We start from the raw sequence: 22,079 nt of genomic DNA, 5'->3' as shown, positions 1-22,079 counted from the left end.
AATTGGGGACCACAGTTTCAACAGTTGAACTTTTGGGGATATTTAAAATTTTTCTCAGTTATTTTTCTCATTGCTGGGACAAAATATCTAACATCAGCAAGATAAAAGAAGAAAGGGTTATTTCAGCTCAGTTTGTTTCTATCCATAATTGGCTGGGTGCAAGGCCTGGAGGCATGGCAGAAGAGAAACAGCCCATGGGGTGGCATGCAGGAATCACATGAAGGTGGCATGTGATTTCTCTTTCTATTCAGTACAGACTAGAAGCCTGTTGGTTGGTGCAACCCACACTGAGGGTGGGCCTTCCCATCATTCAGACCTAGATGTATGCTAAGCCCACCAGTGTACTGATCCAGCACCACACACCTATAATTCAGTCTCACACGCTCACGATCCAGCTACCTCCCAACAGCCCCACCTAGGAGTGTATGAGGCTTTGATGGAGACATCTAGATATAAACCATAGCAATCTCCAAACCACATCATTCTGTCCCAAGCCTCCAGAGGTTCATGCCCACCTCATGATGCAAAACACATTCAGTCCATCTCCAAGAGTCCCCATTGTCTTCAAGGTTTCAACATCGCTCAAAAGTCCAAGTCTTCTCTGAGACCCAAGGAAAATTCTTAACTGTGAGTCCTTGTAAAAAACTGAAACTATTACATATCTCCAGAATGCAGTTGTCGGCAGGCAAACAGCAAGCTCTTCCATTCCAAAAGAGAGGAATAGGGCCAAAGAGAGGAGGGATTGGGCCAAAGCAAGACTGAAGTCCTGAAAGGCAAACATTGAGTCCTGTAGCTCCATGCCCACCTCTAGGGCAAGGACAGTGCCATCCCCGTGACATGGCTGGCTGTCAATCACAGAGGGCTGGAGGGCTTTTAGCACAGTAGTGATACCAGCCATATTATATTTTACATAGAAGACTCTTTATGTGGTGGCTGGTGTGATCTAGGTGAGAGTGCACAAGGAGAAATCAGATGGAGCCTACTAGGGAAGGGTGGAGGCACACCGGAGGTGGTCCTGACACCAGAGAGATGACCTGATGTGGGGTCTGCTTTGGAGGTTAGGGTTTCCGAATCTGAAGCACAAGGAAGTGAGAGGTCCAAGCTATGAAGAAATGGACGCATCACCCGGGGAGGAAGTGGGGACAAAGGGTCACACAAGGAGCTTGCGTTTTATCTTTGGGACAACACAGATGGTGTGAAGGATGTCATGATCAGCGATAGGCACTCAGGAAGATTTCTCTGTGAGGTGGGACTGTGGCTTGGAGTCTGGACATTTCCAGACTCTGGAAAGGATTCAGGTTCAGCATAGCCACAGCCTGAACCTGGCCTCAGTGGCTGTTGTGGAGGGGTGTGGGCCCAGTCCTGTAGGCGTAAGAATGTTGCCTGTGGGAAGCTCCAGGGCAGGAGACTTTTCTGTCCTGGAAACCCAGTGGGGAGGTGGGGGCCGAGCTGGCGGTCACAGCTGGATACTGATTTTGTTTCCAGTACTTTTCATTGTTCTCCTGGGGGGCAGCTGCAGAGGCCTGTTGTTTCCCAGGGACTGGACCACCTGGTCCTGCTGGGCCCTTTCTCCCTCCAGGGTGGAGGAGCTGCATGCGGTACCCACAGGCACAGCACATGCCTTCCCACCCCCTGCTCACTCAGGACCCGCTTGTCTCCTCCACAGGGGCCTGTGCCTGCAGGCATGCTGATCGAGCGCTCCTCAGACTTCGGCAGGACTTGGAGGGTGTACCAGTACCTGGCGGGTGACTGCACCTCTGCTTTCCCTCAGGCCCACCAGGGCCAGCCCCAAAACTGGCGGGATGCCCGGTGCCAGGCCCTGCCCCAGAGGCCTAATGGGCACCTCAATGGTGGGAAGGTAAGCAAAGGGCACCTTGAAGAAGTGGGCCCTGCAGACGTCCCTGTATCCCTGGTTCAGAGCCATAGGGTGTTGAAAGGTAGAGGCATCCCCTTTGGCCGGCTCCCCTTGCCCTGCAAGGCCTGCCCTCCTCTGGGAAGGCTCTGAGGCACACTGGCATGTGGAGAGGATGAGATGACTTTCCCCAGCTCAAGGACTTGGGGGTGTCTAGCTGCATACCAGAGCACACTGCACAGATCTGCTTTTACACTGATAACATTATACTCAAAAAAGACATTTTTGATTTGATTACTCATCTAATCCAGTCATAGTCCTTGGAGGGAAATTCATGACTCAGAGTCCCAGGTTAACTGAACTTAACCCTCAACCTGGAATGTGGTCCTTCTTCTCCTCTCCCTGGCTGAGAACCTCAGCAAGCCAGAGAGCTGCTCTTTGCACAGATCCTCGAGTGCTGCCCTCCCGGGGGAAGACCCTCTCCTGCCTTTGGGTGGGACCATTCCCTTTGGTTACATCCTGAACCAAGTCGAAATCAAGGACCAGGACCTCCTCCTGATTTGTGGAGGGTTGATATGAAAACCTCCAGGAATATGCAAGAGAAGTCACATCTAATGAAAGACTCATGAAACACAGGCTCAGCGACATCGAGGTTGTTGAGTACTGTGGCTGCCTCACCCACATGCTCTTGGGTTCTAGATCCCTCCATTCATCTTCTACACCTGCTTGTGCAGACTATACATCTTGCTGGAATATTTGATCCAGGGAAACCAGGAAATTCCTGCAACACCTATATGTTCAGAGAAGAGATACTGTACACAGACACACACAGATACACGGACACATACGCCCCCCACCCCACTAGGCCCAGTGCTTGCTTGGCAGGTGGAAATCTTGCCTCAGCCCACCCTAGGTCTGCGTAGGAAGCAGTCACGCTTGGGAGGGCGGGCCTGGGCTGGGAGGGAGGCCTCCTCTGAGGGGGCGCGCTGCTCACCTCTTCGTTGGCTTCCCTCTCACCTCTCTGTATAGGTCCAGCTTAACCTCATGGATTTGGCATCTGGGATTCCAGCGACTCAAAGTCAAAAAATTCAAGGTTTGTGTGACTGCTCCTCGGCCCATGGGACTGGGGGAGGGGAGTCCAACAAGTTTGTGCCTGGGACGCGGCCACTTCCTGTTCTCTCCCTTTCCAGTCTGGCTGGGATTTAGAGCCTGCCTTGCTTACCTGACAGGGAAGCTGGGAGCCGTGTGGCCAGGGGCAGGGAAGGTGGCCTTGGGGCACGGGAGGGCGGCCCCGGGGGCTGTACAGTGCCGTCCCTTAGCAGCCCTGCGCCGTGAGGCTGCTGGCTTCTGACCTCCGTCCTTCCTTTCTCCTTCTCCACCCCTCCTTCCTTGCTGCCCGCCCACTCAGAGTTGGGAGACATTACCAACCTGAGAATCAACTTCACCAAGCTGGCCCCGGTGCCCCGGAAGGGCGCCTACCCCCCCAGCGCCTACATCGCGGTGTCCCGGCTGCGTCTGCAGGGCGCTTGCTTCTGTCACGGCCACGCCGACCGCTGTGCCCCCAGGCCGGGAGCGGGCCCCGCCTCCGCCGTGCAGGTGAGGGCCCCAGGAGGGAGCCGGGCGGGACTGGTACGGGCTGAGGAGGGCGCAAGGCAGAGCGTGGCTCCTCAGTACTCCAGGAAGAAAAGCAGAGTTGCCCAGTACTTCTTTAAAACTGATTAGAGCTGGGGATGGTTTTACTTTTCTTTCTTTCTTCCTTCCTTCCTTCCTTCCTTCCTTCCTTTCTTTCTTTTTTTCTTTCTTTCTTTCTTTCTTTCTTTCTTTCTTTCTTTCTTTCTTTCTTCCTTCCTTCCTTCCTTCCTTCCTTCCTTCCTTCTTTCCTTCCTTCCCTCCTTCCTTCCTGTTATTCACAGAGCCCCACTCTGCCTAGGGCAGAATGTTTTTTTAAAAATTGTATTTTATTTTGAAGAGTAAAAACAAAAGCAAGAACAAAAATCAGAAACAAAGACAGAAACAGGGAAACATGCAACAATACATAGGTTACAGATTTTCAAAACAAGAATAGCTGATTAACATTGGTTGATGTATTATCTATTTTTATTGTTGAATCTGTTGCTCAGATTAACAGGTATAGTTCTGTATGATTGGACATATGATTGATTAATTTTCAATTACTTGTCTGGCTGTTGCGGGGAGCTTAAGGGCAAACTTCTCAACCCAGGTTACACATTGTAGTTAGAATATATAAATTACTCTAAGTTATACTTATTTACAATTTTATGTAAATTTTGTAAGTTATAATTTACAGTATTATTATGTAACTATTCTAAATTATAGTTTTGCTGAGAGCTAAAAGGACTTTCTTGGTCCTCCACTCTCAGATGCTCTGATTTTATTTTATTCTGACTGCCAGGGCTGAGACTCCTAGTCCATGGATGCCACAGCTCGTCCAGTGGGGCCCTGAGGGGACACTGTCAGGACAGATGCGAAGTGCCACTCAGGCCCGGCATTGGACTCAGCAGGCATGAGATAGAGGCAGATGAGAAACCTGGGAGAGGACTGTGGGGAAGGAGGGCCTGTGGTGAGGGGCACAGGGACCTGTCCTTGGGGACCTGCCCTTCCCCAGGGTGAGGACACTGCTGCACAGGCTACCCGCAGGGGAGGGGTAGGTGGAGCCACCCAGCTGCGTGCTCCTCCCCTCCTGCCTGCTGTGCTGTCACCACTTCCCTAAAGCTTAGAGGCCTGGGCCTCACCCCCTGAGGCTGGGGCTAAGCTGGGTCCAGGTGTTGCTGTTTTAAAAAGTGCTCCCTGGGTGATGGTGAGGTGCAAGCAGCATTTAATTGTACAGAATGCGAAGCCTTTGGAAGTGGGGGTCTTCTAGTTGGAGTTGCACGTGGGTTTTGCTGGTGAATGGAGAAAGACATTCTAGACAGAAGGGAAACCAGAAAGCCCAAATAGGGGGCCAGTGAGGGGCATGTGAGGTGCAGCACTCAGCTCCACGCGTAGCTGTTGGCAGGGAACAGGAGCAGGATTAGTGCTGCCGGTCCTCGAGTGCTGAGCTGAAGGTGTTGGCTTAATTTGGAAGGCAATTAATACGCAATAGGTATTCTATTTTTGTATCTTAATGAGTCTAGTAACAATTCATCCTAAGAGCCCCATTAGCCAGGCAACTTAGATTGCTAGAATATAAATCTGCAGGGAGGCCAGGAGCTTCTAGAATCCCAGCGTACCAATAAGTAGTGTGTCCTGAACAGGACCTTTCTGGGCTGTCTCAGGGATGAGCTTGGGATGAGCAAGGGGTGAGCTTGTGAAGTGCATGCTGGGAGCAGCGTGGGCCATGCACACGCATGCACACTCGCATATCTGCATGCAGGTACACCTGCTCACACACACAGAGCTGAAGCAGGCAGGCCGGTCACCATGCCACAGGGGGACAAGGGCTGAAACATCCAGCGACAGTGTCCTCAGAAGGCTGGCATCTGGGCCAGACCCTTCATGGTGGACAGAAGGGTCTTGGAGAGACACTGGGCCACCCCTGCAGCCATCCTCTGTGCGTATTTCTGACCACCTGCTTCCCTCTCCCAGGTCCACGATGTCTGTGTTTGCCAGCACAACACTGCTGGCCCGCACTGTGAACGCTGTGCCCCCTTCTACAACAACCAGCCCTGGAGACCAGCACAGGACCAGGATACCCATGAGTGCCAAAGTAGGAGCCCAGGACCACCCCTCCCTATAGTGGCCGCTTGGCTGCTGCCTTTCGGTATCTCGCTGAGCTTGCCTGGGAGGAAAGGAGGGGCTGTTGTTATTTCACTAGACACTGAACTGCAGTTCTGCAGTGTAAGCTGCACTGGCTTATGGGCTGCCTGAGCCCCCTCAGCTGGCTCTGGTGGAGCCAGGACTTGGCCTCCCACTGCTTCTGCAGTAGCCCAGAACCTTACCCTGTTACAGACTTCTCTGGCTCCCTGCTGTCCCTTTTCCTATTTCATATGGTCCCTTGGTGTTGGGGGGCATTGTCTGCATAGCCCACAGAGGCAGTGACCCCGCAGGAGAGCCATGGCAGCATGGGGAGCCTGGGCATGGACCCTGTTCTCCTTTGGCCCAGCAAAGCCACCCTGCAGGGGCCTGGAGGCCTGGTTTCTCATTCTGCAATGGTTTCTTCCTGGTTCCCTAGCCTTGTATAACCCTCACGAGTCTCCCTTGGCTTTGGTTTCCCCATTCACTTGCCCTGAGCACCTCACAAAGCTGAGCTGGTCATGAGCAGGCCTGTACTGAGGGTGCTGGGCAGATGTCAGCTGGGAGCTTCCCTTTTGCAGGGTGTGACTGCAACGGGCACTCGGAGACCTGTCACTTTGACCCAGCTGTATTTGCTGCCAGCCAAGGGGCACACGGAGGTGTGTGTGACAACTGCCGGGACCACACGGAGGGCAAGAACTGCGAGCGATGTCAGCTGCACTATTTCTGGAACCGGCGTCCAGGTGCTCCCATCGAGGAGACCTGCATCCGTGAGTTGGGGCAGCGTGCGCCATCTGGTCCTTACCTTCCGTTTCCTCTGGCCACATGTTCCTGGGGAAACAGAGGCTCTCAGGGAGCTCCAAGATCTGAATATGGCCAGGACTTGTGGGAGTCATTTAATTTTTAATTAAGCAAGTCATTAGCCCCTTGGATCATTAATGAGTCAACCACTGATCCACCTTAGGCGTAGGTGAGCAAAGTGAAGTATTACATGCAGCTCCCGCCTGCAGGGGGCGCTTACATTCTTTGGTTACATTAAAAAATCGGCCCCAAGGAGGGGTAAGAGCACACTATGGGGTGCACATACTATGATTGGCTTAGCTGCTGTAGTGTGGTTTTCTGTTTCCCCAAGCACTGAGAACTCCTCCCTGGCAGGGATTATGTCATGTCCTCTGGTCATGCACGGTGACCGGAGCGTCACTGATGCTCAAAGAAGCAATGTGAATGTACAAACTGAAGGGAACAGAGTCCCCAGAGGCAGCTTCCTGTGCACACAAGACCAGGGAGCGCATCAAAGAGGGAGAAAGCGAATGACACGATTCAGGCAGGCTCAATCAGGAAATAATTCTGGGATGCAAGAGGCTTACATGTCCAAAGGTGTGTAAGACGTCGAGGTGTGGGGGCAGCGGGGTCGCTTCCCATTGTTTATGGAGCGAGACAGGCCTGACTGGACTAGTGTCTAGCACTCACTCCCAATGTGACCTCGAAGATGTTCTTTGACATCTCCATGCCTCGATTTCCCCCTCCTAGCAGTGGGGATGACAGTCAAAGAAGTGGAGTGAGCCTTCCAGAGTTATTGTGAGGGGTGCAAAAGACAAGACCCGAGAGGGCTTGGCTCAAGATTCGGCCTCCAGTAGTTGCCCCCTAAATAACAACAACAGAAGTGCTTCTGTAGAGTACTAGTCCACCTATTTGCTATTGACTCATTTATGCTACATAAGAAGACATGAAAGGTTTTTTTTTAATTTTTTATTTTTCGCTCCGAATGCCTTCAGGGCAGGTTTGGCTGGCTGGAGTTGTGGGGATCGAACCACAGCAACCTGAGCTTGACTGCTTTGTTGAAGCAGCCCTTAAACAACTGAGCTAAGGGACAGGCCCCCACGAAGACATGAAGTTGGTGTTACTTTTCCACTTTGCAGATGGGGAAACAGGCATGGACGGGCTAAACACATGGCTGAGGTGGCGAAGTTGGCCGCTGGTGGGGGGTTGGGCTCTGAACCAGGCAGCCCGGTTTCCGACAGCTGCCTGAGTGCTTAGCTATCCTTTGCCCTTCCTACCTCAGCCTGCGAGTGTGACCCGGATGGGGCGGTGCCCGGAGCGCCCTGCGACCCCGTGACGGGGCAGTGTGTGTGCAAGGAGCACGTGCAGGGGGAGCGCTGCGACCTGTGCAAACCAGGCTTCACCGGACTCACTCATACCAACCCGCAGGGCTGCCACCGTGAGTAGGGGCGGGCCCCACCTGGCGTGGCGTCGGGGAGGCTGCAGGTGGCCCGGGCTGGCCCAACCCGGGGTGCTCCCTGCCCAGTAGTCCGCGCCAAAGACAGTAAGTTGATTCGGCTGTTGCTCCCCTGGAGGCCTGATTTGTTGTCTTCGCCAGCACCAGGTGCAGAACCACAACCCTCCAGCAGGTGGCAGCACAGGCCTGGGTTGGAAGGTGGGAGGGAGCCTGCTACAGCAAGGGTGGTGGGCAGCGTCCAGGCTGCTTCCGCCCGGAAGGCACAGTGGCTGTGTGTTTCAGCCCCGTGGTCCACAGGGGACAGACCTGTCCTGAGCTTCTCCCAAGCTGGGCCCCTCCTTGGACGTGTGTCCTCAGGGGCTGAACTGTTTTGGCATGTCGCTGGCAGGCTGTGACTGCAGCATCCTGGGGTCCCGGCGGGACATGCCGTGTGATGAGGAGACGGGGCGCTGCCTGTGTCTGCCCAACGTGGTGGGCCCCAAGTGCGACCAGTGTGCTCCCAACCACTGGAAGCTGGCCAGCGGCCGGGGCTGCGAGCCGTGCACCTGTGACCCTCACACCTCCCTCAGTTCCCAGTGCAACCAGGTATGGCTAGAGGAGGCTCCCCACGGGGAGGGGTCCAGCCTGCCCTATCTGCTCCATTTCTAACTGCCTCCTGGGCCCTCCACAGGCAGGTGACTGTTCTGGCCTGGTTCTCTGAGGGAGGGCTGACAGGTGTCCCTCCCTCTGTGGCTCTCAGAGAGACCTGGGACCCTGATTTCAGGGCTTGTCCCTGGGTGGAAGTCCATGTTTTGGGGAAGGGGGTGCACCACTGCCACAAACAGGAGCCCTGAATTCCACCTGCAGAGCACGGGCCTGGGGTATGTCCAGATTCCAGGGCACAGAGCCTGCAGGGGCCCCCATGACGACGCTCCCCTCTGTCCAGTTCACAGGGCAGTGCCCTTGTCGGGAGGGCTTTGATGGTCTGATGTGCAATGGCGCTGCGGCCATCCGCCAGTGTCCCGACCGGACCCATGGTGATGTGGCCACAGGATGCCGAGGTGTGTGTTGACCTCGCCGGATGGGTGCTTGGGCTTGGTAGGGTTGGCTGCCTCTGTGTCCCCTGCTACGGGGTCTCCCTGCCCGAGGCCAGGCTGTCCCCAGCAGGGAGGTTGCTTGGGGAACCTCTCCCAACAGCCACTGCAGGGCCGCAGGAAGTGAGTCCCGGGGACAGGCATTGTCTCCCCAAGAGCACAGGATGTGGAGTCCTGGTCTCGCTCTGTCCCCGCCCCCACCCCCAGCACTGCATGGGGCACTTTCCCTTGCATGTGTGTCCTCCTTGGACAAAGTAGTCCTGGCACTTTGCCTCTGCAGACCTCACTGTCTCCACTATGAAGGTGGGGGTGGAGGGCACAAACTCTCTGCGAGAGTCAGTGAGCCCGTGTGTGAAGTTCTAGGGGCCAGAGCCTGCATGTGGGGATGCTGCCTTTGCTGCTGCTGCGCGACCTTATTCCAGCCACTGCAGCCTGTCATTCTGAATCATGTGGGGAACCATCTGGTCAGACCTGCTCTTCAGGAAGGACAGGACACTTTCCTCTCCTGGCTCTGTCCCCTGACTCTCCTTTCTTCCGGTCCTAGCCTGTGACTGTGACTTCCAGGCAACTGAGGATCCAGGCTGTGACAAGGTCTCTGGCCACTGTCTCTGCCTCCCTGGCTTCACCGGGCGCCGCTGTGACCAGTGCCAGAGAGGCTACTGTGACCGCTACCCAGTGTGTGTGGCCTGCCACTCTTGCTTCCAGACCTATGACGCAGACCTTCAGGAGCAGGCTGGGCGCCTCAATAGACTCCGCAATGCTACCACCAGCCTGTGGTCCCGGCCAGGTCTGGAGGACATGGGCCTGGCCTCCCGAATCCTGGGTGCCAAGAGCAAAGTGGAGCAGATCCGAGCACTTCTGGGTAGCGCCTCGGTCACAGAACAGGACATGGCCCAGGTGGCCAACAGCATCTTCTCCCTCAGGTAAATCACTCCCTCTGCTGCACATGTGGAAGGTGATCCCTGTCAGTGTTCCTGCAGCCTTGTCCAGCCCACAAGGCTTTGCAGGGGTGCTCTGACCTCAGTGACAGTCCTGCGAGGTGGAGCGGGGTTGGGGTTACCCTTGTTTGCAGGTAAGGAGACAGGTAGTGCTAGGTGATGTGGCACAGCCACGCAGCCCCCAAGGGCTAGGAGCCCAGTCTTGATGCTCTTTCAGTGCATGGCACTGCCCGTGGGAGCATCAGCTCTGGATGAGTTGCCCTGGAGAGGGGATCAGAGAGGCAGGGGTGCTAAAATAGCCCCCAATTTGCCTTGGGAATAGACTTGGTTCCAACCACAGCCCCTCCCACTGGCAAAGTCACCGTAGTGAGAATTATTTCTGGAAGTTTCTATGCTTAGTTTGGATTTCCCAAGGACTGGTGGACCAGTGGCACACAAGCTGCTGGGAAAAGGTAGCCCAGAGAGAAGGAAGCCTGAGGCTCTTACTCCTGACTGTGCTAAAGCTCTTCTGGGTGGGGGCCAGCAGAAGGGCTTGAGTTAAGGTTGGGGGTCATTTGCTCATTCATCCATGCACTCTGTGTATCTTAAAAGTACTATGAGCTGCACAGTATGCAAGGTGCTGGGTACATTAAAATGAATATGACCCAGTCTTCTCCCTTAGGAGCTCACATGGAGTTGGCCAGTGTGTACAGGAATGGGGTCATCATGGAAGTGCTGTCTGACCTTAAATCTCGCTCCAGTGGTCTGTCCACAGCATGCAGGAGGCTGAGGAAGCAAGCCATGTGCGGGTGTCCTGTGCCCATGCAAGGTTCATAGGTGGAGAATTCGAGGCTTCTAGGGGGCACTTGAGGCTGGTGGAGAGCAAAGGGCACAGGGAGAGGAGATCCTCTGAGAGGTCACAGGCTGTAGGCTGCAGGTGCATTCCTCAGTGGGGCAGGACCATAGGGCAGGGGTGGGGAGCTCGGAGGGGAGGTTCGGGCTGCAGAAGATGGCGTGGAAATCTCACTCTCCAGAGGCTGGCTGCAGTCAGCTTGGAGGGAGCCCAGGAGGAGGCATCTTCATTATTTTCCTCTTGTTGCTTGTTGTGGTGAGACAAAGTACCTGCCACCCATCGTTAAAGCAGGAAGGCTTTATTTGGCTCACAGTTTGTAGAGGTTTCAATCCACAGTCAGCTGGCTCCCAGGCAGGGTGGCTTGGCAGAGGAGAGACAACCCATGGCAGATAGAAGGTGACAAAGCAACCAGGGATAACCACAGCTCACTCTATCCCTCAGATCCTATGTAGGCTACTCAGGGCAGGCAGCACTCACACCCTTAAGCCTAGAGCCCTTGATCCTAGCATTGCACTGTGAATCAATGCCAGCATTGCACACTCAAGACCCAGCCACCTCTGCAAAGCCTCCCCTATGACCACCTGAGGCTTTGGGGGGACATCCAGCCATGGCCATAGCAGGAGGGGACTGGACAGCACTCCTCATGGAAGCCAGGAGTGGGTGGAGAGCCGTGGGGGTGGAAGAGAAGCATGGGAGCCCAGGCGCAGAGCTCGGTGGGCCTGGCTGCAGAGGGCTGAAGGAGACTGTCCCTGGCTCGTGTGTCCCAGCCTGTGCCCTGGCAATCCTCTGCAGCCTGGAAATTCTCCCTTCCCTCCAGCGATTTCCACTGATACAAGGGTGGCAGGTTGTGGGAGGCAAACCCCCTCCTATATCTTAGTGAGTGCTTCTCCCATCCCAGGCGGACTCTCCAGGGCCTGCAGCTGCATCTGCCCCTAGAGGAAGAGATTCTGGCCCTCCCCGGAGATCTGGAGAGTCTGAGCAAGAGCTTCAATGATCTCGTCATTATATATCAGAACAAAAGGACACAGTTCGAAAAGATAAGCAGTGCTGATCCTGCAGGTGAGGAGTGGGGACACAGACAGCCCAGCGCTGCCACAGCCACGGCAGCACCCCTCTCCTGCCTCCTGCTCCCCCAGGCCCGGCTCTGAACCACTCCCCTTCCCACAGGGGCCTTACGGATGCTGACTGAAGCCCATGAGCGGTCATCCCAGGCTGCTCAGCAGGTTTCCGACAGCTCCGGCTCACTGCGCCTGCTCAGGGACAGCCGCAGAGAGGCAGAAAGGCTGGCTGGGCAGACGCAAGGAGGAGGAGGTGCCGGGGGGCCTGAGCTCGCTGCCCTGCGCATGGAGATGGCTTCCTTGCCTGACCTGACACCCACTATCAACAAGGTGATTGAAGCCACCAGAGCACCACTTCTGGGAGCCCTGCCCTGGGTGTCACTCAGCTGCTGCCACACATGTGCCACCAGGGTGACCCTGCCCCAGTGTGCACTGACTCCTCCCATCCTCACCCTTGTGCCCCTCACCATTAGTTTAGGGGTTGCCCAGGAAACAAGTTCCTGGTGCTCAGTTGTCATGGAGACGTCTGGCTGGTTGTTTCCCAGTGTGGGATGAGAGTGGTTATAAGGAGCCTTTTGGACACCCCTATCTCTCCACAGGTCTGTGGAAGCTCCAGGCAGGTAGCCTGCACCCCAGGACTGTGCCCTGGTGAGCTGTGTCCCCATGACAATGGCACAGCCTGTGGCTCCCTGTGCAGGGGCGCCCGCCCCAGGGCTGGAGGGGCCCTCCAGATGGCTGGACAGGTGGCCGAGCAGCTGCGGGCCTTCAGCTCGCAGCTTCAGCAGACCCGGCAGATGGTAGGTGCAGTACAGGTGGGGATCAGGTGGGAGGTGGAAGGGACCTAGAGCCCTTGGGCAGGTCAGGAGGCTAAAGACCATTCATGGTAGGCATTTGGCCCAAGTTCCTATAGCAAGTGGCAGATAAGTTTGGAGCCAGTGTTTGGGCTTTGTTTTGTCCTTAACCCAACATCCACATCCTTTCTTCTGGAGTCAAACCCAGCCAGTCACAGTGGTTTGTGGATGGGTCTGGAGGTAGGGGTAAGGCCCAGGCCTTGGGGGCTGCTGAGTGGCTCGAGCCCTTTCTGAACCATGGTGTGTGCCAACAGATCAGGGCGGCTGAGGAAGCCGCCTTGCAGGTTCAGTCCGATGCCCAGCGCCTGGAGACCCAGGTGAGCACCAGCCGCTCCCAGGTGGAGGACGATGTCAGACGCACACGGCTGCTCATCCAGCAGGTCCGTGACTTCCTCACGGGTGAGTTGCCCTCACCCTGTCCTTGGCTAATGTTCTGGCCCGAGCCTGCCCCTCACTTCTGCCTCCACACCCACCACAGCCTCACCCAGGCACGTCACCACGGCCTTCTGCTGTCCTCATACCTCCTTGCCTCCTCCCTGGGTCCACTCTCAACACAATAGCCTCAAACACCCTTCAAAAATACCCCAGTCGGATTGTATCCTGCTCTGTCTTCACACCCTTCAGCATGCTGGCCTTGCTCCTGGATGAGCTTCCAGCTGCTTCCTGGCCAGTGGAGCCTGCCTCCATCCATCTCCTGGGCGTGCCCTTGGCTCCTTTCCCCATTGCTTCCTGGATGTCCTTGAACATGACAGGCCATCCCTTGCCTGCTGTGGCACTGTCACTTGCCCTTTCTGAGACAGCTGCTTCTGGTCTTCCAGTTTGAATGTCGTCTGCAGAATGAGCCCTGTCCTGGCCTATTTATCTGTGATCATCTTCTCCTTCCTACTCTGCTTCTGTGTCTGGCCTTCGTCCCACCACTGGGACTCTGTGGCTATCAAAGTCTGAGTATCGTACCTCTCCCCCCTGCACTGTGCCCCCAGAGGGCAGGGGTGGCTGTCTTCCTATGGCTTTATCACCAGTGCAGGCGGGATGTGTAGAAGAACTGGGCCCCTCCACTGCTCCCATTGGGTGGGACAGAGCTGTGTGGGGTAGTCCTGTCCAGGTGCCAGAGTGTTGTTCGGCTTCCGGCCTCTTGGGTTCTCTTTGCCTCATCTTTCACTTATAAGTGGGGTTGGTAGTATTTTATCCTGAGGCTCGAATAACTGATGTAAAATGCGCTTTGAAAAATTAAAGATGCCTCTGGAATGTGAGTTGATATTATTAGATTTCTGGTCCTTGCCAGGGAATTTGCTTGGCTAGAAGCCAAGTGTGAGCTCAGGGCTTGGTGTAATAGCAGCAGCTCTTCTTACTGCTCTTGTGGTGGTTTTGCCCCAGATAGGCTGGAGCGCTCTCCTCAGTGTAGACAGCAGGTCAGAGAGGGGCAGGAAGGATCCTCACCAGGCATCGGTGGCCTGCTGATGTCCAGGAGGCTTCATGGGTGTGGGGACACAGTGACAATGCACGAAGGAATGGGGCAGCCTGTGCTCCAGGGCTGGACACCAGGGAGGCCAGCTATGCCCCTGAGCTGAATCCAGTGAAGCTTAATAGCCACTTGTCTGGAATTGGGCTGGACCAGGGCCCGCCTGGCAGGCAGGCAGGGTTGGCTGAAGCTCCCTCCTTCACCTGGGCCTGGGCTCATGTGTGCAACAGGAGGGGCTGGCCTGCTGGGGCCTCTCAGTTACGCTGAGTCTTGGCTCAAGGCCAACGATGGTCCCAAGGAGAGGGAAGGAGCCAGATAGAGAGACTGGGCCATGGAAAGGCCAGCTCTCACAGTCACCCCGAGAAGGGTCTAGAGCAGGTGGCACTGGTGCTGGCTGCTGTGGGCATGTGGGGTCATGCACAGGAGGGACCTGGTGGCTCTGGAGGAAGAGGCATTGCTCTTACCATTTCTTCAAATGGAATTGATAAATTATGGTGCATTAAGTTCTTCCTAAGCTCTGCGTACTGCTCTGGTACCTAATTTGAACAGTACTTGGCTGCATGAGCTAACATTATTATTACTTCACTTTACATATAAGAAATCAGGCGCAGAGCGGTTAACCAACCTGCCTAAAGGTGTCCAGCCTGAGGAGGTTGGAGTCAAACCTCTTGGAATCGCTCCATTGCCAACAGTCCACATCGCTGCACTGTGGGATGGACATAGTCACACACACACACACACACACACACACACACACACACACTCACTCTTGCCTTCTTACCTTCCATGTTTTTCTCCCTGATTATCTCCCTCCTGACCTCTTCTGACCTGCCTAATTCCTGCTCATCTTCTGAGTGTCCTCCACAGATCATAGCTTGCCTGAGTCCCACGGGCCGCCCAGAGTCCTCCTAAGTTCTTAAGGCAGGATCCGCACCAGCAGCAGCTCCACGCCTGTGTACTGGGGGCCTAGGGACGAGCTTACCAGAGTCCCGCTGAGTGTCCTCTCAGGCCTCAAGCTCTTCAAAAGCCTCCTGTATGCTCCTCTGTGGCCACCTCAGAACCTGTGCTACCTTTGGGTTTCTGTCACCTGCCCTGGATTTGTTTTTGAGACAGGGTCTCACTCTGTAGTGCAGGCTGGGCTTGAGCTCACAGCGATCCTCCTGGCTCAGTCTCCCAAGTGCTGGGATCATATACTGGCCACCCCCTGGATTTCAGGCCGAGTCTGTGTCACCTGTGGTTTCAGGTCCCACTGCCCTTTGCAGAGCAGTCAATGCTGACTGGGCCCTGTCAGGGCCTCCGAAGGACAGGTTGACATCCTGTGGGGTAGAGTGAGCACCAAGGTGGGTGGGGGGCGGCGCACCTCCTGGGAGAGGTCTGTGAAGGTGTGGAGCAAGCCCTGTGAGAGAGCAGGGCTCAGGCTAAAGGAGAACCTGGCATCTCCCAGCACACAGTGCTTGTGAGGCTGAGCTGAGGAAGGCAGCTGTGATCAGGATGGCTGTGGTCCAGGAGGAAGGGCCTGCGAAGAGCCTACATAACCATCTAGCTGGGCCCAGAGGCCTAGAGATGCTTAGGCCCCAGGCAAGGCCTCTGGGTTGGCGGTGGTTCCCTCTGGAACCATTCCATCCATTGCGAAGGCAGGCAGACGTGGCAGGTAGCATCTCTGCTCTCCTGCCTTTGTGCTGAATCGCATTTGGTTTGTAAAAGCTCTTGCTAACTGGTCATTTCTTGTTAGGCTTTTGGTCTTGGGATCGTGAGCCCATTTCACAGACCAGGACACTGAGGCTGGAAATGCCACTTGCCTGGTCATAAGCTTTTGAATAGTAAGAGAGAGACTAGGATTTGGTGTCCTTTCAGTCATTCATTCATTTGCACTATAGTACTGAGGACCTCCAAGTGCCAGGCACTGTGCATGGGTCCAGAGGATATAACCATGGACAAAGCTTGGTCCCTGTTCTCCAGAGATTGTATCTTAGTGGGAGAGGAGACCAAAATCAGATGAATGAGTTCAGCATTTGCAAGTGTGTGTCTCGAAGCGCTGGAGAGAAGGATAAAGAAGGGGCAGATGGGGAGTGCCTGCACGGGGTGGATGGAGGCGGAAGTCCCAGATTGATGACAGTTCTGAGAAGGTGACAGTCCAGCAGAGAATGAGCATCCTCATCTGCCTGTGTGGAGATGAGCACTCCAGCTGGGGTGGGTGTGGAAGGGGTCTCACTGCCAAGGAGCAGCCCCGCCTCCTGGCTGCTGCCCGCGTGGTGCTGTGTGTGCGTCGGGCATTGTTCAGTGCCAGCTGTCTGGCACCACCTCCTCCTCTCAGCCCGCAGCTTCCTGTGTGCCACATAGTTAGTTGCCACAGCTGTGGCGACACTCCTCCTCCTGGCTGTGCTGAGCATGGGACAATCATCCTCCCGAGTCATTCCCGGAAATGCATGGCCTCTGAGTCAGGCTGAGAGGGGGCAGTGGCTCCCTGGGTGTCCAGCAGAGGGACTGGAGCAGGCACCTTCCCTGGGTGATTGGGGCCTGGAGAGACGCTTGCCCCACGGGGAGGTGAGTGGGCCCCCAGTCTGATGGATGACTGTCTTTCCAGACCCTTCTACAGATGCAGCCACCATTGAGGAGGTCAGCAAGGCTGTGCTGGCTCTGTGGCTGCCCACAGACTCAGCAACCGTTCTGCGGAAGATGAAGGAGATCCAGGACATTGCAGCCAGGCTGCCCAATGTGGACCTGGTTCTGGCCCAGACCAAACAGGACATTGCCCGGGCCCGGAGGCTCCAGGCTGAGGCTGAGCAGGCCAGGTGTGGGCGTGGCCCCTGAACATTCCCTGCCGTGGCTGGGGCTGTTGTGTTGCTCCCGACGGTGCTACCAGGAGAGGCTGGCGCCCAGGAGGGGCTGTGGAGGGACAGGCACAGTCCAGGGTACTCTGTGCTCATAGGACCCTGCATCTCATGGGGGTCACTGTATCCAAAGGTGTCTTGGTAATGATGCCTGCACCACTGGATCTGCTTGGGGCATGGGATTCTGGGAGCAAGAGCCACCACACTGCTGCTCCTTGGGAAGGAGTAGAGGGCACTTCCAGGCCACCTGCAATGGTGCCACGCCTGTGTTCACTTCCTGTCCCCTCACCCTTGCTGTCCTCCTTCCTTGGCCCTCTCAGGATCCGTGCCCACTCTGTGGAAGGCCAGGTGGAGGATGTGGTTGGCAACCTGAGGCAGGGTGCAGTGGCGCTTCAGGAAGCTCAGAACACCATGCAAGGGACTGGCCGTGCCCTGCGGCTGATCCAGGACAGGGTTGCTGAGGTGAGGCATCCTGGCCTCCTCCAGGAAACTGGGAATGAACAAACAGAGAAGATTCTAGAAGGTGGCCTATTTGAATGAGCTGGGGGCTGGAGAAGGTAGACTATAACGTGCGGTTTTCTCATCTCTAGGATGCAGAGAGCTGGGGTGGGGCAGTAGAGGGGAGGAGAAGGGCTGGGCATCAGTGGCCAGTGGACACTTTGAAGGATACCATTGCGGTGTGTGGGCAAGGGGACTCTGCCACCTGAAGGGTAGGAGCTGAAGGGGGAAAGGGCTCACTGCCTGTGAGACCCCCCCACCATCTCCTCTTCCTTCTCATCAGGTTCAGCAGGTCTTGGCACCAGCGGAAGGGATAGTGATGGGCATGACAGAGCAACTGGGCGGCTTCCAGGCACGGATGGAGGCGCTCCGGCGCCAGGCCCAGCAGCATCGGGCACAGGCAGCCCAGGCCCAGCAGCTCGCGGAGGGCGCCAGCCAGAGAGCCCTGAGCGCGCAAGAGGTACAAAGAGGGCAGAGCAAACCAGGCGCAGCCTGCCAGGGCTTCCTGAGCAAGAGGGACCTTTGAGACCATGCATTCAAAAGCACATATTCCTCTAATCCTAGCATTCTGGGAAGCTGAGGCATAGGAGGGTCACAAGTTTGAGCCCAGCCTGAGCAACTTAGTGATTTAGCAAGATTCTATCTCAAAAATGAAAAAGGGCTGAGGATCTAGCTTAGTAAGAAGGCCCTGGGTTAGCTTAGTGGGTTCAATCTTCAGGACAGTGAAACACACACACACACACACACACACACACACACACACACTCTGTAGAATAAAAAGACTAAGAAAGATGAACCCAGAGTGAACCTGGCATTTGAGCCCCACCTCTGGCTGCCTCTGTGTAGCTGGTAGGGGACACTGAGGGTGCAGCAGGTTGTCCCCAGGCCCAGAGCCCCTCTGCAGCATGCGTGTTTTGTGTATCTGGAGCTCGTCTCTTCAGTCCCAGCCTGGCCAGACACTCTAGACTCTGTCACTGCCAAGATTACGTTAAAGGTCAAGGAACCACCCTCGTGCCCCAAGCACAGCCAGGCAGCCACAGGGCTAGGGTGCTGCTGTGTGGCAGTCCCCATGTGGGGACCCCTTGCTTGTTGTACGCTTAGCACTGTGCCTGCAGTGGGGGCCTGGCTGGGTCTGGATGTGGAGGGAGGGGATGCAGGACGGTCAGTCACCATCTTGGCCTGGAGGCTCCATAGGGGAAACTGACCCACGGGCAGATAACAAGAGGCCCTTGGTTACTTTGTGGTGGTTTGGGTGGTGTCTAGTCCTTTAGCCACAGCCTGCTAGGACTTGGGGTGGTTGTGGTGGTGACACCAAGCCCATGCTGTCTGCCTTTTTCAGGGATTTGAGAGGATCAAACAGCGGTATGCGGAGCTGAAGGACCGGCTGGGCCGAAGTCCCACGCTGGGTGAGCAGGGCAGCCGCATTCACAGTGTAAAGATGGAAGCTGAGGAGCTGTTCGGGGAGACCGTGGAGATGATGGACAGGATGCAAGGTGAGGGCTGGGCTTGTGACCTGAAGGCTGTCCTGCCCAGAGCCCCCCCCTTCCCCGCCACACTCTGGGGGGTGGTGTGGGGGAGGGGGAGCTGGGGAGGCGGGGGGGGGGGGGTGAGTACACTCGGGATGGGGCTGCGGGGAAGCTAAGGCGTCCATGCCAGCTTGGCCTGAGGAGGCTTGCTGCCCAGGAGCAGCCATTCTTCTGTCACCTTCCAGGTGCGTGACACCTATGGCATCAGGTGGCCTGTGCATGGGTGGGGTGCACACACAGTCAGAGCTTGGGAAGTCTGAGGACTAATGTTTCAGCCTGAAGAGTTCAAGGGGTGTAATGTTTAGAAAAGATGATGTTTGAGGTGGGCCCGGCAGGAGGTGCAGGCTGGGAGAAGATGTGGAGAGAGTGAGCAGCATGAAGGAGTCTGACCTGATGGACAGAAGAGGAGGGTGGAGCAGGGCCAGCGGGACGGGAGGGAGGGAAGGACCCCGGCTCCGCACCCTGGCTTCATAAGCGGGGTGAGCGGGGCAGGCTGGCCCCGGGCCCCTAGGGAACTGTCTCAGCAGTTTGAATGTGGCAGAGGGGTGACAGCAGCTTTTATGACTTCTCTCCAGAATGAACAGAGGTTCCCACAAGTCCATCAGTCTCTGGTGGGCCTACGGCTGGTGTGTCCAGTAAATAGCACAAGCATGGCTTCTCTGTCTTCCAGCCAAAGTGGCGGGCAGATTTGTCATTGAGAGGCCAGGCGGGCATCCTAGGAGGCGCGACTGGTGGCTTCACAGAGGGACAGCTGTGAGGCTGAAGCATGAGGCAGGAAGGAGGAGCCAATCCTGAGGATAGAGCCAGGGGCTGGGCTGCTGCCTGCTTGGCCTTGTCCGTCAGCACTAGGTCTGAGGCTAAGAACTTGCTTATCAATTCTGTGGATGGCAGACAGTGAACGACGAGACCAGAATGAGTATTCGGAGGCAGTTGCAATGTCAGAGATGATGGGATGAAGCCACCTGGATACACGTAAATCAGGGAAAATGGGACTGCTGCCTTGTGTGGGCCTGTGCCACAGCCCAGCTCAAGTGAGGCCTCGCCTCTCAGGGGCTCGTGTGGCTAAAAATGTTATAACTGGTATGTGACTGGCAGACAGGCGATGTGACTCACCTGGAAATGCCCTTGAGTTCTGGACAACTGCAAGCCTGATGTAGCCAGTAAATTTTTGCTATTGTCCAAAGTGCTAACAAACACAAAATGGCCAAAGTAAGGGGAATCAGAGCTCAGAAGTGACATTACAATGGCCAGCATCTGGGAGTGGGGCTTTTTAACACCTGCTAGGCATGTGTTTCTGTGTTTTGTCAGCCTGGTGACCTGTGAGTGCTCCCTTCTGCCAGGGGTGGCGTTCCAGTGAGGGCTGCTGCACCTGCGGAGGGCTACTAGCAACCGCACATATCAGGAGGGGTCCCAGCATGGGTGGGGAGGAGGCCTAGAGTGGGTGGGGAGCAGGAGGCCCAGCATGGGTGGAGAGACAGGGGCCCAGCAGTGACAGAGGTGTTAACCTGAGGAAATGTACCTCAGAAAGGTATGGGACTGCCTGCAGCCTGTATTCCTCTCCTCAGAGGCCCGCTGGGCACTCTGGAGTCATGCAGACCCCCCTCCCCCATGTTACTTGGAAGGGGCATGCAGTGAACTTGGAGAGGACCAGATCTGTCTCCAGTAATGTTTTTTGGAGGGAATGTAGGGAAGGATTCTGGTCAGCTGACTGGCTCAGGGTGACCATTTGGTGGTCACTGGGTAGGGTGGCAGCTGTTGAGGGCATGAGGGTGGGGATCTTGGTGCAGTGGACCCTCGTCAGCCTGGCACAGTTGAGAGTAGAGGTGCAGGGGCACGGGGGTAATGGGAGTGCGGCCCTCCTGGCTCTGCCTCTAGGGCTCAGGCCACAAACCTGAGGCCAGGATCCTCTGGAGGGACCCTCCTGACCATGCTGCCCCCAGGAAGGGCAGTCCCTATCTCACCACCCTCTCCCCTCAGACATGGAGTCGGAGCTGCTGCGGGGCAGCCAGGCCATTGTGCTGCGCTCGGCAGACCTGGCAGGGCTGGAGAAGCGCGTGGAGCAGATCCGGGACCACATCAATGGGCGTGTGCTCTACTATGCCACCTGCAAGTGACCTCTGCCCAGTCCTCGACCACTCCTGCTCTGGGGGCACCTGGGGCTGGGCTGCATCCAGGAGACTCTGCTGCACCACCTGCTGTGCAGCTTGGGCCCAAATGTGCAGCTCTCACCCGGACAGTCTCGAGCCCAGGCCGGGGGCGCTGCGTGTGTGGGACAGGCGGCAGGGTGGACCTGTGCCTGGCTGGAAACTCTCGAGCTGAGGGGCTGGGGGAGCAGTATTTGCACAGTGTCCTCCAGTATGGAGGATCCTGGACCAATAAAAACCTTCACCAAAAATGGTATACAGATGAAAAAGCCCAATAAAAATCCCTGGAAAGGAATCTGCAAGTTCAGAGAGGTAAAAAGGCTGGTCTTCCCAGGAAGTGAGCCATGGCCATTGTTTCTAGTAAGCTCAAGACCTTCAGGGGCCTCTTTACTTGATCCAGCTTGTGGAGAGCCCAAACTGGGAGGCCGGACCTCTGCCTTGGAACCAGAGATGCCAGTCATGGAGGCAGAGTGCTGCTTCCATCTGTAGCTTGAAGCTCAGTCTTCATTTCCAGATGAGGGGAGCATTGTTTTCTGAATCTTCCGGCTCCCAGAGGCAGGACCAAGGCCAGGATCTGTCTCTTAGGGTATCAAAGGGAAATTGTAAACCTGTGTGTGTGTATATATGTGTGCGTGTGCGCACATGAGTGCATGCATGTGTGTGCACATGTGCATGTGTGCGTGTGTATGGTGGGGGGTCCCACATGGAATGGCACGAACATCCTGAGTGTGCTAGTCACATCCCAGGCACGGTGCTGACATTTTATCTATATTAACTTCTGGGTTGTTAGTTATTGTTTTAATTATTCGCTGAGCACTGTGTTGGGCACATCGGCTGCATGTCCTTGTGATGCAGGTGGCATTGTTACTCCCTTTGGAAAAGAGGAAGCCATGAATCCAAAGACTAAATGATGTCCTGTGCTCACAGATATGGCTGGTAAGGGCAGGGCTGGGCCTCCAACTCCTGTTCTTCTAACCCTAGTCATTAAGAAGAAAGTGTGGGGGCAGACCATGGCCCCGTGCTTGCTCTGAGTTGTGTGACTCCTGCCC

The 22,079-nt window shown here is 55.9% G+C and overlaps 1 protein-coding gene across 4 annotated transcripts in view; it reads left to right on the top strand.

Annotated features, from left to right (window-relative positions):
* Positions 1–21,336, top strand: part of Lamb3 (laminin subunit beta 3) — a 53,331-nt gene extending 31,995 nt beyond the window's left edge. For all 4 annotated transcript variants that reach the window (XM_023701137.1, XM_023701138.1, XM_023701139.1 and 1 more), the window contains 18 exons: positions 1,667–1,858; positions 2,882–2,945; positions 3,261–3,448; positions 5,438–5,558; positions 6,166–6,354; positions 7,647–7,802; positions 8,209–8,405; positions 8,746–8,860; positions 9,438–9,816; positions 11,562–11,722; positions 11,831–12,051; positions 12,321–12,518; positions 12,827–12,971; positions 16,616–16,823; positions 17,183–17,324; positions 17,644–17,820; positions 18,700–18,853; positions 20,864–21,336. In XM_023701137.1, the coding sequence (XP_023556905.1) occupies positions 1,667–1,858; positions 2,882–2,945; positions 3,261–3,448; positions 5,438–5,558; positions 6,166–6,354; positions 7,647–7,802; positions 8,209–8,405; positions 8,746–8,860; positions 9,438–9,816; positions 11,562–11,722; positions 11,831–12,051; positions 12,321–12,518; positions 12,827–12,971; positions 16,616–16,823; positions 17,183–17,324; positions 17,644–17,820; positions 18,700–18,853; positions 20,864–21,000 (3,144 nt within the window). In that variant the 3' untranslated portion in view covers positions 21,001–21,336. The remainder of the gene's footprint in view (positions 1–1,666; positions 1,859–2,881; positions 2,946–3,260; positions 3,449–5,437; positions 5,559–6,165; positions 6,355–7,646; positions 7,803–8,208; positions 8,406–8,745; positions 8,861–9,437; positions 9,817–11,561; positions 11,723–11,830; positions 12,052–12,320; positions 12,519–12,826; positions 12,972–16,615; positions 16,824–17,182; positions 17,325–17,643; positions 17,821–18,699; positions 18,854–20,863) is intronic.
* Positions 21,337–22,079: the final 743 nt, after the last annotated feature.

Source organism: Octodon degus, unplaced genomic scaffold (assembly GCF_000260255.1).
Source record: "Octodon degus isolate 3935 unplaced genomic scaffold, OctDeg1.0 scaffold00131, whole genome shotgun sequence".
Taxonomy (NCBI): domain Eukaryota; kingdom Metazoa; phylum Chordata; class Mammalia; order Rodentia; family Octodontidae; genus Octodon; species Octodon degus.
This window is presented reverse-complemented; position numbering and strand designations above follow the sequence as displayed.